Raw genomic sequence first — 16,298 nt, 5'->3', positions numbered from 1 at the left:
AATCATGACAGTCATCAAAAATGTCAGTTTTCCTCAGGTTCCAGTGGACAACATGCAAGGTTTGACAGAAAACATCTCCAAGCTTTGCAGACTTAGAAGAGGAAAAAAAAAGTGCTAATAAAAATAATGCAATTTGCATCACATATTTCCTATGACTGCCTTTTTACAAACATTTTTCAACTTACTGTACAAGCTTAAATGCTCCCTCAGCTAGAACAGCATGACTGTTTGCTGTATTACATGTTAAATCTGATTAGAGAAATGACCTATTTTTAAATTAACCCAGCAAGAAGAATATGGTTCTTTTTATAAACCAAAATCCCTTTTACTACACAGTTCTACAATCAGTTCCAACAGCACATGAGAAAGTGGCAGCATACAGATGAGAAAAGGTGTTGGAGAGCTGCTTCAGCTACCAAAAGAAAGACTTAGTCAATGTACAAGTTAGGCACAAAGTGTGACTTGGGAAGAGGCACACACCTATTTTTTTAGAAGAGACACTTTGGTCACTGTGGAAACCAGGACTACTCCAATAAATGGACATTCTGAAAGAAAATCAAACCAAAGGATTTTCTGACAGGTTATCAAACATTCTCATAGACTGAAAAAGGTTACATCTGAATTGAATGACAGCTTTTGCTTAAACAAACCTCTAAAGCAACTCCTTTGGTAAAAGTAGATACGCTCTTCAGCTTTCTAATGTACGCTAACTGCTGCCAGGAACTTTTAAGCACTTGAGGGACTATGGGCAAAGAAAAAGGAAGCACTCTGAACTGACACCACAAGGATCTCAGACAGATTTGTTTCAGACACACACACACAAAGAAATTGTATTTAATTCTTACAATTACATGTCTCAACTAAGCTAGAAACCTTGTTTAATTTATCTAGCATAAGTAACTTGTAGCTAGCATAAGAAATCCAGAGCCAGCTTCCTCCTGGTCTTCATTTGCTATATTTACTCTACTGTTCAGTACACAGCAGTATCACAGACATACATCATGGAAATACCAACACAAGAAATACAGACAATGAGGGAGAATTTAATTCATACATTTTGGGGGCCAAAAGACCCAGCAGAGCATAAAGTATATTCAAAATAATTTGAAAGTATAAAGTAAATACAGTGAACATCTGTCCAATGATGTGCACGTTTGTTGTAGGAACATGAACTGAACATAAGTCTATGACTTGGCAAAATTCTTTTTCATAAAATAAAATAAACCAAACCAGCACAAAAGAGCATTTACAGAGCTGACAACTGCTCTTCTTCAAACATATTTTATCCCCCTTCATTTAGTAATTCCAGAATTTTTACTTAACATTCTTAGACTTTAGTTCCTATTTAAAGAGTCAAAGAAGAATCTTCAGAGTAACCTGGTCTCTTGCCTCAAACCACTAAAAGCTTTATTACTGCACCCCTAGCAGAAGCTGAATGAAGCATTGGTTCCCCTCACCTAGAGGCCACCACTTCCACAGATAATGCACCATAGTCACTTTTGTGAGTGCTCCTTGTCTATTTTAATATTAACTCACCTAATTTTACCTAATCAGCCTCAGAAGTAATTAAATCAGCTTATTTGATACTGATACACTTGCATATTTGCTTGCCATACTCAATTCTGGAGCAACAATGAAGGACAATGATGAAGACCCCCTGAGCATCAACAGTTAGCTCCCACTGCTGTGTCCAAACCCAACACAGGTCTACGCCCTCAGCCATGTAGGGAGCAGAGCCATCTACAGATATTAAGAAACAAATAGTGCAGAGCCTATTTCAAAGTTTTCATTAAAACTCTGCATTAAGAAAAATACTAAAAGCAAAAAAGAAAAACATCACAACCAAAAAAACCAAAACCTAACTCACTGTCTCTTCTGAAGAATGCACTTTTGAGAAAGCAGCTTTCTGAAAAGAAAGCTATAATATTCTCAGTCTACAAACCACTCACCTTTCTGATGCAACCACTGCACCTAATGAAAGTGATGCTTACTAGCAGTCAGCCACTTTTCTTTTTCTGTTACCAAATGCTTGCAAAGAATTGTTGATTTTACCCCGAGGTGGCCTTCTTCAAACCAAAGGAAAAGAGGCTTTCACATTTCATAATATAATCAGGAAAAAAAACCCCAGAACACACAAGCAAACCTGTAGTGTTGTTCCCTTCCAGCTTTCAAGAAAGTCCATGGTGCAGGAAAAAAGAATTACTTCAAAAGTATTAAACTCTCACTCTCTTAAAGCCAGGATATGCTACACCACCAGTAATAACACCTATTCAAACAGGTAAACATACTTCAAAAACAGTCACCTGAACATCTAACACTATCACATACTGATAATTTCTTTGAAGCATTACAGAGAATTATGTCTCATCTGTATAGCAATTACACACTGCCATATGACACACAGAACTATAATAAAAGTAGTTGTAGGTCAAATAATAGCAATGACTTGTAAAAAGAACCTGCCTGGTCTTTATTCTCAGGGAAGGGGGGGGGCTTACTGGTCAAGTACTTTATGACTCACAGTACAGTATATTAGAAATTTTCTGTGTATTCTTTAGAATTGAGAGATTGCCCTTGTAGCTCAGTAGGTAGCTCTCCTGTTTCTGGCCTACGAGGTCATAGTCCCTGCTGAGGAAACTTAACAAGTTCCATCTATAAATAGAATGGCATTAGATGTTGCTACTCTAGCAAGGGTGGTGGCCTTTAGACAAGAAATTTTTATGTTTTCATCTGTTCCGATACGAAAAAGGAATTGCACATAGAGAGACGCAGGATGTAAGGCTAAAGATGAATTACAAAGTGGGCTCCAAAAGCCGTGTAACTTCAATTAATATGAGACTTACAATTCCAGCATTATCAAACTACAATAAAGGCTACAGAAGAACACAAGAACAATGATTTTCCTGCTCAATAAGCATAAGTAATTAACTAAAATCACAGAACTTATAATATTTGAGACTGAAAAGAAACCTCCTAGGTACTGTACAATCAAAATTTGACTTGCAACATCAAGAGACAACCTCAATATAAAACAAACTTTGGAGGTTTTTATTAGTCACAAAAACTTTTGAGCATTCACAGCTCTCATCTTACTCTTTCTGAAGAAGTATGTCCTTGAGACATTTATTTAATTATCAGGCATTAAAATGATACCACTCTGCAATGTTACAATTTTTGCTTCTCATACCCATATATTTGGGGCACCTTATTCCAGTCTCAGAATAACAATCACCTGTGACATGTTTCAGAATAAAGCCTATTTAAAACCCTTACCAAGTTTATTTGTACTTTAAACCATAGTTATGTGGCCTTAGAGGAATATGGATTAAAGCTCAGGTACCTCTTTCACTCAGCTTGGCAATGTAAATTACTGCTGGATAAAGACAAAGGCTAACTCAGAGCACTGACAATTTCCAGCACCTGTTCCGCAATCTGCACCCACAAGCCTAGGAAAACAAATTCACTCCTCTGTGGGAGACAAAGCTGTAAACAGCATACTGCAAACAGTTCTGAGGTACAAACCCCTTAAGTTGTGTTCATATACACAAACCAAAAGCAAAGAAACCCCAGCAACAAACCAGGAGCTGAGGGTGGTTTGACAATGTGACTTTAGATCTTAGAAACACTAATACTATGCTCCAGTAAGAACAATGACAGGTCTTGCAAAACTCTTCTGCAATAGTTTAGCTTAGGTTACTGTCCCTCCTGTATTAATCTTATTTGCCCAAGTGAGAAAACTGATAGAAGTTTTCCACAGCTGGCTGAATTAAGCTAGTTGATTCCTCACTGGCACTGACCTATTGAACAGGATGAGGGTATTCAGAACATCTCCCTCTTGCAGGTTTAGGATTGGTGATAGCACTATTTGAAGCTGCAGGTTGGAAGATTTGGAAGAACCCCATCCTTTAAGTCCACCACCAATATCTGGGCCGATAATGTACTACAAAAATAGTGTCCAAAATACACATAAAGCTCTTTTCTGCTCTTCATGTTCTTCTACAAAGTAGACTACAACAGACAACTGCTTTGCTGCATAAGCCTTCATCCTAGGGCCTCTTCCCATATCATTGTATTGAAAAGCAAGCATGCACGAAAGGTAAAGAGTCACTGTACCACGCCATGGGATGCCTGGTCTCACACGTAACCTACTCCCAATTTCACTTAGATCCACTGTCTCTGCTGATGGATGCTACACAAATGCTTACTCCAATCCTATGTAGTTATTTCTCAAGAAGCTTCTTGGAGCAGTTGTCTGCATGTGGGCTTCTTCTCCCTGCCAACACTTTTTCTGAGCACAAAGATCATTGTGCTTCCATCTTTGGATCAAGACAGAAAAATCTAACAGCACTAGAGAGCACTAGCTCTTCCAGATAGCTTAAGGCTAGTACATGACACTAATGACAACTGCATGTGTTCCACTACAACAAATCTTTCATTGAGGCAATCCTTCTTGAAAAGTATTCTTTCATGACTTCTTCCAACCTCTTTTTTATTGGACATTTTGTGGGTTAGATTTGGGTTTTTTTGGCCTCAATCTGATTTTTGTGACTAAAAGAAAAAAAAAACAAACCAAACCAAAAACCAACCAAACAAAACCCCCAACTTTATTCAAATGTGTTTCCTTTTCGCTGCCTCACATTATATAAATAGAATTGCTGTATACAACATTGTCTGCTTCAGAACTTAACTTCATCTGTTTTCAGAAGGCACCTGCCCCAGTCTTGTTCATTATCACACAGAATGTGGTACAGTATCAAGAAAAATGCCAAGTCCTGATCAAATTCAGCTAGTGGTCATGACATGTGCGATCTTTTTCTACTTGCAGGTATAGAAGTGCTGTAAGGAGGAGAAATTCAGTACTTCACTACTTCTGCTCGTATCATCTAAACTAACAAAAGGTCTGAAGTAAAATAAAGCTAAGCAGCCTCTGAAAAATCTCCCTCTCCTGCAACAAAAGCATTTCCTTTTTATATAACGAAAAACTGATAAGCAAATGCATATGCATCTCTGAGAATAATTTTGTTATCCTCCCTTCCCTTTAAAGGTGGTGGTCTTCGTGTCTGAATGCTGAGGTAAAATTAACACATGGCCTAAGACAAAATACCGCCGAGACTGGTTTTTTTCGGTGACCTGATATTCTGAAATTGCAACACAATGCAAAAGCAGTCTTGCTAATAAAAATTAGTTCAGTTTTATTAAGATTTTGATAAAAAGGCCAGAGTTTTTATCGTAACTTCAAGATAAAAACAAATAAAGAAATGAATGTACTATCCAAAGCCTCTTCCCAGAATCAAACCACTTTACAATATTAAGTAAAAAGTGCCTTAGGTTAATACAATAAAGTTTTCCACATGGCCACAATCACTACTTCAGTTTGAAAGCTTTCACAATTTCTGGTTTTAATATGGAGAAGTCACTTAAAGCTAATGGGAAGTTCAGCTGAACTGTGAGCTACTCCAAATATTTTATTTAAATGTTAATTTAGTTACTCTAACAACAAATAAGAAGGAAGAGAAAAATCTCATTAAGAACTATTATCTACTCAACAGCATACAGATATACATCTTTATTTTGTAATATTAACAAACTTTATATGTTCAAACTACTGTTAAGCTTTGGTAACTCAGGCGTAAAAGGTCTGTATTTGTAAACAAGGAACCCTAACTTTTAACAGGTGACGATTACGTTCAATTATTATAAAACAAAAACAATGCATCTTCGAATAACTGAACTATGTGAAAGACAAAATCTGGTAAGACAACTATGTTTACACCATTTCAAGTTCAATTTTGACACATTATAAAGATGAAAAAACAGCTTCACATATTACAAGTGACACAGCCGAACTACAGCTGCATAAACAGAGTCACCATGAATCCCAATGCACAGAATACACATGCTGAAGGGAGGAGATGAGACTCATACTTTGTTCACCAAAATGCTAGTGCAGTGGAGTATGGCTAAGTGATATCATCATATGCCTCCTCTCTGTAGCAGTCAGCTTCCAGAAGCAGCAATCAGCAGGTACAGTTCCTTCTTAGAGAACATGGGAGAGGGGGTGAAAAATGCACTGTCTCAAGTACATAAAAGCTACAGAATGACTAGAATCTTTATACAGAAAATACATTTTAATAGAAAATCCAAAACATAAGTCAGAACAGAGGATGCATCTTACCCAGTTAAATAACTTTGTCATCACCCCTGATTTTTACAGGCAAATCAAAACACTGGCAGTATTACTGCAAGTTCCCAATAACCCTCATGATAATAAAAAATAAAGCCAAGTCAACTTGATTTTAAATGCTGAGCAAAAATCAGTACAAATATTGTCAATTCAGTTTTGATTAGTTTTTAACTCAAACAAGAATAAACTACACTCAACTTATGTGATTCATATCCATATAAATTTTAAATTACATCTACTTAGAAGTTACCTAAAACCATGAAGGAGGCAGAACCCCAGGGTGTACTAAACATTTCCAGTTAGATGTAAAACTGCAGTAAAAGCAATTAAAGCTTCTTGGGAACCAATTCGCATTGGTGACATCAGTCACCTCTGTAAGACTGCAGGGGATGTTTACCTAGCTTCATGGTTCTTTCACTCTTGCCACAAAGAACAACATTTCATGGATTACCAGCTGCCAAGCTCCCCATCCTGCCCCTAAAAGGCAGCTGAGGAGTCAGAGCACTTCCAGGCACAGGAGCAAAGCAGGAGCTCCTCATCCCTTCCTGCCTGCGCTCCCCCAGCACTGTGTCACCGCAGGCAAGTCACACTTTCCTCTGCAGGTCTGTAAGACTAAGTGATGGCATGCAGGTGAAGTCTCAAGTTCTGCCACAAAAGCCAACACTGACTGCCCTACTTCAAACACTGGACATCAAACCCTAAGGTTTTTTTAATTTATTAAAAAGGAGCATTCGATAACAAAGTCCTTTTACAGACAAATCTCCTTCCAATTTCTGTAACTTAGGAAGACTGGCTTTCATCAAAGAAACTAAAAAGTAAGAGAAAAACGTGGAACATATTTTCTAAAAAAACTAGGACTTTGGGATATCAGCAGAAAGGGAAACTCAAGAACATTAAGAACTCTGGCTGCTTAACATCCAGTACATTCAAAAACCTTTACAGAGCTGTAGCAGGGACTAAATGCTGACATCTACAATTTTCTTCACCAAAGTATTATTTAAGAGTAATTTATAAACTTACACTTGTAACAAGGCTGCCATTTTTAGCCCACCATACAAAGAAAGTGATTTTCCACACGTACTTGTGACTGAACTGCCATAAAAGTTGAAAGGTGGTTAAAACCCTGCAACTTGGGAAGAAACACTGCTACAATCTTCAAACAGCCTGCCTTCACCCACCGTCAAAACATTGCTGTCCCAGTTAAAACCATAATACACTGAAACACGGTATATTTACAGTCAAATGTTTCAAATTAGACAGTGAAGCTTGGAAGATTAACAAAGCTGTAACTACTTTAAAGCATGTGTCACATTACTATGGTACTAATGCTATAGACACCACTATCCAGAACAGAAAACCATTTATAAATTAAGTTTCCCATTCATTCAGCCAGTTAAGTAAGCAAATGTATCTGTCTGAGGTTTTCACCATTGGATTTGGCCAAAACTAAAATATACCCTTGCCCCTAAGAAACTGGGATAACCTCTGAAATATTTTAAAGTGTATTGAAATTAAATGATTTCTTTTAAATGTCATTCATTTTCAGTTTGTACACTTTAATTGAAAAAAATATATATATATATATATATACAGGAAGTATCAACATCCAAGAATGTTAGTCTGTATAGGAAAGCTTATTCGCCTTACTTACTGAGCTAAAAGACTCTACTTCATGCTGCTACTATCATGCACAAAAATACAGTGGTGCTCAACACAAACTTGCCTATTGCCCTATTACCTTACCACGTGCTGTTCTCACACATGTTGCTGCTTCTTTAGATATATTAAAATATGTCAGACATAAAACCAATATTTACACTGATTTAATGAACACTGTGTCTCCCAGGGAAAATAACAGTGTGTCCAGGATATGGAAATTTGAAGGCTGAAAATCCAAAACCACTTCAAGGTGGAGATACTTTTATTTTTCAAATGAAGTACAGAATTAGCCAGACAGAAATAAATCCTGTTTTCCCTCAGCTCTACGCCATGCAAGAAACAGTCTCGGTAAACATCACACAGAACTTTCACAGTTCCAACAGAAATGCAGTTACAATTACTTTGAGAGTACTACATCTGCAGCTCACCTATGCATCCTGTGGTGGATAAACTGAGAGGCAACAACCATCTTCAAAAATCATAACACAAGAAGGTAATAACAGTGATTTCTGTTACAGCAGCTAAAAAACCCCACAGCCTTTTGTCGTAAAGAAAACATAGTTTAAAACATTCTAATGAATGAAGGAAACAGAACCAAAACCTTTAGCCTAGGACTAGAATAAGTCCAGTGCGATTCCCAAAGTCTGCCTTATCATACTCAACAGAAGCTCTCCATTCCTAGATAGCTACTTCCCTGCCCATCATTGCCTTAGTTAATACAACTTGAGTAAGTTAATTCTCAAACTGCTTTTTCCAAAAAATGCCAACTGAACCAAGCTAGCCAAAGCCTTAACAAGCTTTTTCTTCAATATACTCAGGCATGCAGACCTTGAAATCTACATCACAAAATGCCACAATAATCTGCTTCACATACTAGCCATTGTAGTGCACACTGCAACAGCATAAAGTCAGGGAGGTTTCAGTGCTCAAAGGTGAAAATTGGTTCCAGATCAACTCAAAACCTTAGTGAAAACAAGCACTAAATGTTTCATGCTTTGAAAAAGCATGGTCCACAGATCACTTCCTACTTCAGCTCTTTAAGATTTGCACTCATTCTCATCTCCATCTTCAGCAACATCTCCTTTCCAGCTGGCTGCTATACAAAGCCTCACCTTCCAGTCCACTTACCCCTTAATAGGAGCAACCTGTCTGGCTTCCTTCTAAGTTAGCTTCCACCAGACTGCATAGGTTCAGTGGCTACCTCTGAAAAGTGACAAATAGCCTCAAGCCACTGGTACCTAAACACACACAGTCCATTCAGAACTTGGACCAAACCCTGGCAAAGGGCAACAAACTGGTTCCTAAACACACAACACAGTCCCTCCAGAATTTGGACCAAACACTGGTAAAGGGCAACAAAGAAGCTCTGTCCTCTCAGGATCTGGAATGTTTAAGGATATACAAAAACAGTTCACATAGTTTCTGTATCTGATACAAACTGCAAATTCCAGGTATGCCACGGACACATAGAAAGGGAATTTTAGATTGGAAGCAATTTTGACAGGTGAGTGGGTATAAAAACATTACAGCATTTTAAAAGTTTTATACATTTTTATAACATAAGTTGGCATGGTATGTTGAAAACTTCAGTGAGTTATAGGCTTTAACTAGAGCCTGTGCTGTGTAACCAATAGATTCTTTTATTATTATTATTATTCCTTTACTAGAGGGCTATTAGTAGCTTTTAGTACCAAATCTTCAGTTTTATAGTACTGTGGGGAAAGAAAAGTAGAGCTAGTATGCACTTTGCGGGGGGGTAGGACAACAAAAACCAAACAGTTTCACATCTCTCAATCACAAAATTTTGCATTAGCTTATTATTATTATTATTCCTAAGTAGTATTTCGAAAATACTTTGTTTATTGGGCAGTAAACACACAGAATTTCTACCTCAGTTCATCATTAGCTTGTGTTCTAGTTAAAACATCTAGAACAGCAGCATAAGAGATAAGGTTAAGATTTTAAAAGGAAAAAGTGCTATTTAAAAAGTAATTCTATTATCTTTCATGCTCCCAAAGAAGAACAGCAACAATTCTTTTACAAGCATTACATTTCAGAATCCTCAAAAGAAAATAAAACATGTAACAAGTAAATTAAAGACTAGAAGAAATTATTGTTATTACAAAGTAAGTGTCCAAATGGTTTAAAAACCCACAACAATAATCTCATTCTCTATGAAAAAATTCTCAATCCCTATGAAAAAAATACAAACGGTGTTAACTGTCACAATAGCTACCCAAAACAAATGCTAAGGATTTTCAACATATAGATTAAAATGTATCTTCTCCACCGGCTATTACAATAATCTGTTCCTTAATAAGCATTTATGATACAAGCATCAGAGCAAGTATAATGAGTTTACCACATGTTCTCAATTGACACCATGCAAAACAGTAATCACAATGCCAGATTAGCAACAGGATTTGGAGGAACTGATCCCCCATTTTTTCTAGGGACACTATAGTGATCATTCTTGTGTAGTTACAAATACTTAAAATATACTGCTGTATTAATACAGCCTTCACGTATTGAATTTATTCTTAAATGATGTACAAGTTCAAAAAACTTAATTCACTCTATCCAGTAAAGATCTGACCTCACATTTTCAAAACATCTTAAATACTATTAACTGTTTACCTACAGTGAACAGTTTTCTGTTCTACTGAAAGCATGTGTTGAAAGACTTTAAACAGAAAAGAGTACTACTAGATAAAAAACATAACAAGGCCAAGTTTGCAAAGGAGAAGTAATGCTCCACCCTGGCACAGTTATAGACAGCTTCCAGGTACTAGACCTTAAAAAAAGCCCACTGTCCTCAATAGCATGCCCTGTTTAGCAATAGTATAAGCCTATGAACATATACCTTTCCCCGCAAAGTTTGCCTCACTTGACTGAAAACACAGTACCAGTACTCTGCACCAAATCATTGTCTAGGTGTTCTTAATGCATAATAAATTGCATTTGACTGAGGTAGCATACTTACCTACTCACCAAGCATACAGACTGTAGAGGCACATCAGGTCAATGTTCTATATAGATAGGCTTCAAAAAACAAGCTCATGAGAACAAGAGCTCTAAGCATCTAAATCAATACTATCAAATAGTAATATTGCATATGCCTTTGGATTTTGTTTTATAAACAATCTGCCCACAAAATAATTTTTTGCTCCAATCACAAAATAAATTTCATTGTTGTTCTATTATTTCATCACTCACTGTATAATAAAGGCCAACCAAAAGACAGCAACAAAGGTGTCTGGTTTCCTCAAATCTGAACAAATATTACCAAGTTCAATCTTTCCAGACCAGAAGCCATTTTCAACACTCAAAGTGTATTACAAACCAACATACACTTTCAACAAGCTGTTAAGTGTCAAGTTTGTAAGTGATGTTAATATGACTCTGAAGGCCATTTCTGCATTGTGGTAACAGGTGATGACAGAAAGAATCAAAGCCCTTGGTCTAACTGAAAAAAGGTCATAGTTCACAGAGGTGGGGGCAGGGTGGTGTGTATTCAAGACTCAATAAAAGTGACACAGAAATCAGGAAAGAAAAAGTGAGGCTTGCCCTGTGAGAAACAGAATTCCAGAGTCTGCTACTACCTCCATATTTTCATTTTCTATTTCCATTTCACCCTTTTATTACCACATTCCATTCCTCCCCCTTCATAAAACTAAACAAATCAACTTGTATACACTGCTGGCAGAAGAAAACAATAAATCATTACTGCAGACTTCTAAAAAAACCCAGTTTCTTTTTAAGTCTTCAGCACAACACCAATGCAGAAAGACACACCCATTAGATAGGAGAGGATTTGATCTGAATGGCAAAAGTTGAAACTGTAATGTGTGTTTTTTCCACAGTTCTTAATTTGAGTACAGTAATGCTGTCCTTAAGCTGTAGGAAGAACATATAAATAAGTTTACATACGCATCAGATGAAAGATCCCATCACAGGCGTTAATATGAGACAAGAAGGAATTTCCTAAGCCTTGGCCAGTGTGGGCTCCTTTCACAAGACCAGCAATATCCACCACATTCAGAAAGGCTGGAATTTTGCTGAAATATAAAAGTTATAAGTTTCATTACTGAAGTATATTAGCTAAGACTTCTGGCACAGAAATAAATTTATAACATGAAAATTCAACATTTCTCTTTTATAGAACAAGAGATATACGACAGTAACTTTCTTATTTACTAATGTGCAACATATAAAAGACAAAATTCCCCCCCTCCTATGTAAAACATTAACCATTCTTTAATTTCTCTGTCATTATTAATCTAAAATGAAGTAAACTAGTTTCCAAGTGTAGAATCATACTGACAACTATACAAACTATACTCAACCAGACCAAGAACACTGTGGCATGAAGTCAGACATCTGTAACAAGAAGTTTTCATACTGCTAAGGGATAAGACATACCAATGGCAACTGCACTCTGCTATCGCTAACACACCTCTAAGTTTACCATTTAGCAACTTTTTTGGAAGACAAGGGCATTTTTTTAATACAATGGTAAGTAAAACCAGCAGTGATCAGGTTATGCAAACAATTTGAAAGAAAGCAGAAAACAAGTTAAGCAGCATCTAGCATTATAAAATAAACAACTGTGATATTTTCCACCATAAACAGCACTGGGTTACTAGACATGTCCACAGACATTTCATACAGCAACAACAAAATAGTCATGAAGTTCAAATTACCTGACAAAAAATGGAAAAAGCTTTTAGAGCTATGGGAAATGCATATGGCAATCTATAAACTGCAAGCCTTTTATCCTCTGCAGATTCTCAAGCTGTTTTAAAATGAGCAAATAACTTTATGGGCATTAATCTTTTCAGGTATATTCTAAACCAAATCACTTCTCAAAATCCAGCTGAATGAGGAAAAAAAACAACCAACAAACTCACAAACAGAAAACTTTGTGATAAGATGTTGACTAAAAGCACCTTCATCTGGTCTATGCAAATGACAACACTACCATAAACAGTGGCAAAGATAGAACCACACAGACATGCCACGAATTCCTTGCTTGCAGAAGACCAGAAACTGCAAACCAGTCATCAAGACCTCCAACTTAATGGCCTCAAAATAAATAACTGGAACGCTGCTAGATTTTAAAACAAACACTTTATCACACTTATATTTCATTAGCACTATGTGAAGATCAATACGACAGTTCACTACTTTACTAAAAGTAGAATGCAAAGCACCCAAATCCATAGCTTTTGTATCAACAATGAGAAGGGTGTGACTTACACTATGAAGTCTGCATGAACACACAGTGCAAATCTGTAAAGCACTGAAAAGCTGTCTTCTATGGTGAGTGTTCTAAATTCTGTGGTCTACCTCAAGATGTCTTTTCAAAGACCTAACCACTGCAGGGCTGCACACAGCTGGAAGCAACCACATAGGTGCAAATGAGTGCTAGAGATGACCTAGCCAGTGACCTCCTAGCCAACCCTATATAGAGACCTTCTCTGAACAACACTGCACTTCCAAAGTTTATACTGTCCACAGCTCAAACTGAGCTTTATTTTTATAACAGCTTACTGATAAATATATTTTAAAAAGCCCAAATCAAATATTGAAATATGTCAAATCTGTAACAGCAGAAAATTCCACTAGCATCAGAAAAACACCCTTCTCTTCTTATCCCAGTGCCTGGTATGGTAACTACAGGCCAGAGACCAAGCTGTAGTTCATCATCTCTGCTGAGAGCAACAGGCTTAAATAGAACAAAACAAGTTTGCAACTTTTTCTGGTAGTGCTACCACACTTTCATTTGACTGCAAATAACACAATAAATTGTTTAATATTAGCAGATATACTGCCTCACTTGAAATGAATTCCCTAACTTGGGAAGATATGCTCCATTAGAGTCTGCCTCTGCATGCAGCGTCAGTATTTCTGAAGTGTGGTGACCCAAAAGCAAAAGATCTTATACTGGTTTTGTTTCCAATCTTCCTCTAACACTTCCCAAGAAAAAAAATTTTTTTTCAAGTAAGCAAATTTCATGATATAAGATTTGGACACAATATTTTTCTTGCCACAGTGAATTTCAAAGTAGCACTAAACCTGTCAGGTGTAATAAATTAGGATTTAATGACCTTTCATTAAATGCGATGTGCTTAGAAACAAGCATAAATAGAAGACAATATCCAAAAGAGTGAGTTTAAAAAAATACACAAGAAAATATTTACAACACAGCATGAGTTAGTTAAATTCAGGTACACAACACGTTGACTTCAAGCTTTAATTCACTAGGCCCATGAAAAAAGGGCCCATCCCTGGGAAGACAGATGCTGTGTACTGCAAGTTAATGCTGCTGAATGCAGTAGAAAGAACATGAATGCAAGAACATTCTGAAGTAAAAAAACTCTGAAAATTCTCCCACTATGGTTTTCCTAGAAAACTGTCTTGCTTTCTCTAACTACCAGTACACAAACTCAAATAGAAAGAGCAAATCCTCAAATTTAACACACTACCAAGAGCAATGCACATTCAGAAGACAAAAACTAGCAACCCTATTAATGCAATAATCCAGTAACTCAAAAGGAGACAGAACTGCAGAGCTAATACATACCTCAGAAGAATCAGCAGCAACTTCCCAGTCAGAATTGTTATAATTCGTAATTCATTGGTTTCTGACACACAACTAAGTCAACAACAAGGTAGAAAAATGCCACTCTTTAAAGCACTCCTCCATTGTCATTTTAAACAATGGAGAAAACAAAGTTGGTGTTAAAAACATTCTCCTCCTATGATCCCCTCTGTTAGGATTCACTTCCTGGGCACCATCAGAAGAATTGACTTTCACTACAAAGATGCCACATTAGAGCAAGACAGATACCTTCGTATGCAGATGGACCACTCCATCACTATAACCAGCCTAATTTGCTAGACAAAAGAAGGAAAACCCCAGCACATTTGGTTTGCAATTTACTAACAGGTGCAAGAGATATGGATATTTTGTCACCTTCACCTTGGGTACCACAAAGCTAACAAAACAAAACCATCACCATTCTCTGCAGCCCCTTTCCTAAGCCTCAATCTCTATTTCATTACAGAAAGATGAATACAGAGAAAAGCACAAAAAGGCACAAACTAGTCACACTTGCCTATACTCTGCTCTTAAGGACAAGGAGTACACGTTATGAAACTAAATAAACAGAAAACACAGCAAAGAATGTGGGAAGAGTACCATATATCTAAAGTGTGGTTTAGTTATTTAAAATGTAGAGGACTTAACTGGATTGTTCTTTGTTTTGTTTTTTTTTTAATCCCTCCTCTAAACAGATTAATTTCCATTTCTTAAGATTCGTTAGTCATCATTAGCATAATGTCACTGAGCCTCAAATGATCATCAGGAACAGGTGACATTAACTGATCCTTTGTACAGATCAGTGCAACATCAATCTACCATAAAGCATGTCATGGGAATTTATAATATGAAACATTACCAAATCCAGACATATCTCCCTATTTTAAGTGTAGGTATAACTCCTAAGTAAAGAATTTTCTCACCTCCCTTCAAAATACAGGAGTGATTTTGTGTTTTCACGTACTACCTTCACTGTACGAGCTACTCTGCAACAAAGAGCACAAGACTCTGCATCAAAGAACATATACTTTTGCGGTCCAGTGGTTAGGGTATAAGAGACGTGGGCATCCTGCATTTTGTAGGGGAGGAGGCCTATTTCTCACCAACTTTGTTTCAAACTTCTGTTCAAAACAGTTATTTAACAGGCAGGAGGAGTTTCTTTATCTGACTCATTTGTTCAGTACAGTACTACTGAGCACTGCAGTTCAACCAGTCACCTTTCTTCTTTTAAAATGCACACACAGTATCTGCAGTTTGTTGTGCATATTTATTTTTCCAAAACTTAAGGCAAAGGGGCATAAATTTGTTTCTCAAGTTTCCTCACTGTTTAATTGAGAAACCTCACAGGCAACATACCCTGAAGATTTGACATGGACTGAAACAACCAAAAAATGCTGTTTCTCTCCTTGGGTTTCTTTATTCTTCTAAGTTTCCATAATCTCTCTTCTCCAACAAGAACAATACCCCAATAATTTCTCTGCAGCATCTACTACAGTTTAGTGAAATCTCACATCCACCAGGAAACCCTGGGAAGCCATGTGACAGCTTCAAGTAAATTCAAAATGCAGCAATTTTCCAGTAAGCCTGCTTGATTATTCTCATAACACAGACACTTTTTACTCATTTTTTGAATAGCTCAAGAAATTTATATCAACTCAAATTCTACATTATTTTACATCCCACATACTAAAAAGGCCAAATTCTTCACTATTAGGGTAAGGTGTCCAGCTTCCATTTTCTCTTCAGTAAAGCCAAATGTGCTATTCATCTTCTGGTTACAGCACAAGCTCTTCTGCCTTTAAAAGCTGTTATCTGAAATCTCTTAGGAAAGAGTAACTCTTCTTCCTTCCT

The 16,298-nt window shown here is 36.8% G+C and overlaps 1 protein-coding gene across 2 annotated transcripts in view; it reads right to left on the bottom strand.

Moving 5' to 3' along the window:
- OLA1 (Obg like ATPase 1) overlaps positions 1-16,298 on the bottom strand; it is a 136,654-nt gene that overhangs the window by 77,277 nt on the left and 43,079 nt on the right. For both annotated transcript variants that reach the window (XM_061380246.1, XM_061380257.1), the window contains exon 4: positions 11,774-11,901. In XM_061380246.1, coding sequence (XP_061236230.1) covers positions 11,774-11,901 — 128 coding nt within the window. The remainder of the gene's footprint in view (positions 1-11,773; positions 11,902-16,298) is intronic.

This window comes from Neopsephotus bourkii, unplaced genomic scaffold, assembly GCF_033783945.1.
Source record: "Neopsephotus bourkii isolate Nb327-2 ecotype Australia unplaced genomic scaffold, CSIRO-AGI_Nbou_v1 NB_196, whole genome shotgun sequence".
NCBI lineage: Eukaryota > Metazoa > Chordata > Aves > Psittaciformes > Psittacidae > Neopsephotus > Neopsephotus bourkii.
The sequence above is the reverse complement of the archived record's forward strand: the minus strand, read 5'-3'. Positions and strand labels throughout refer to the sequence as shown.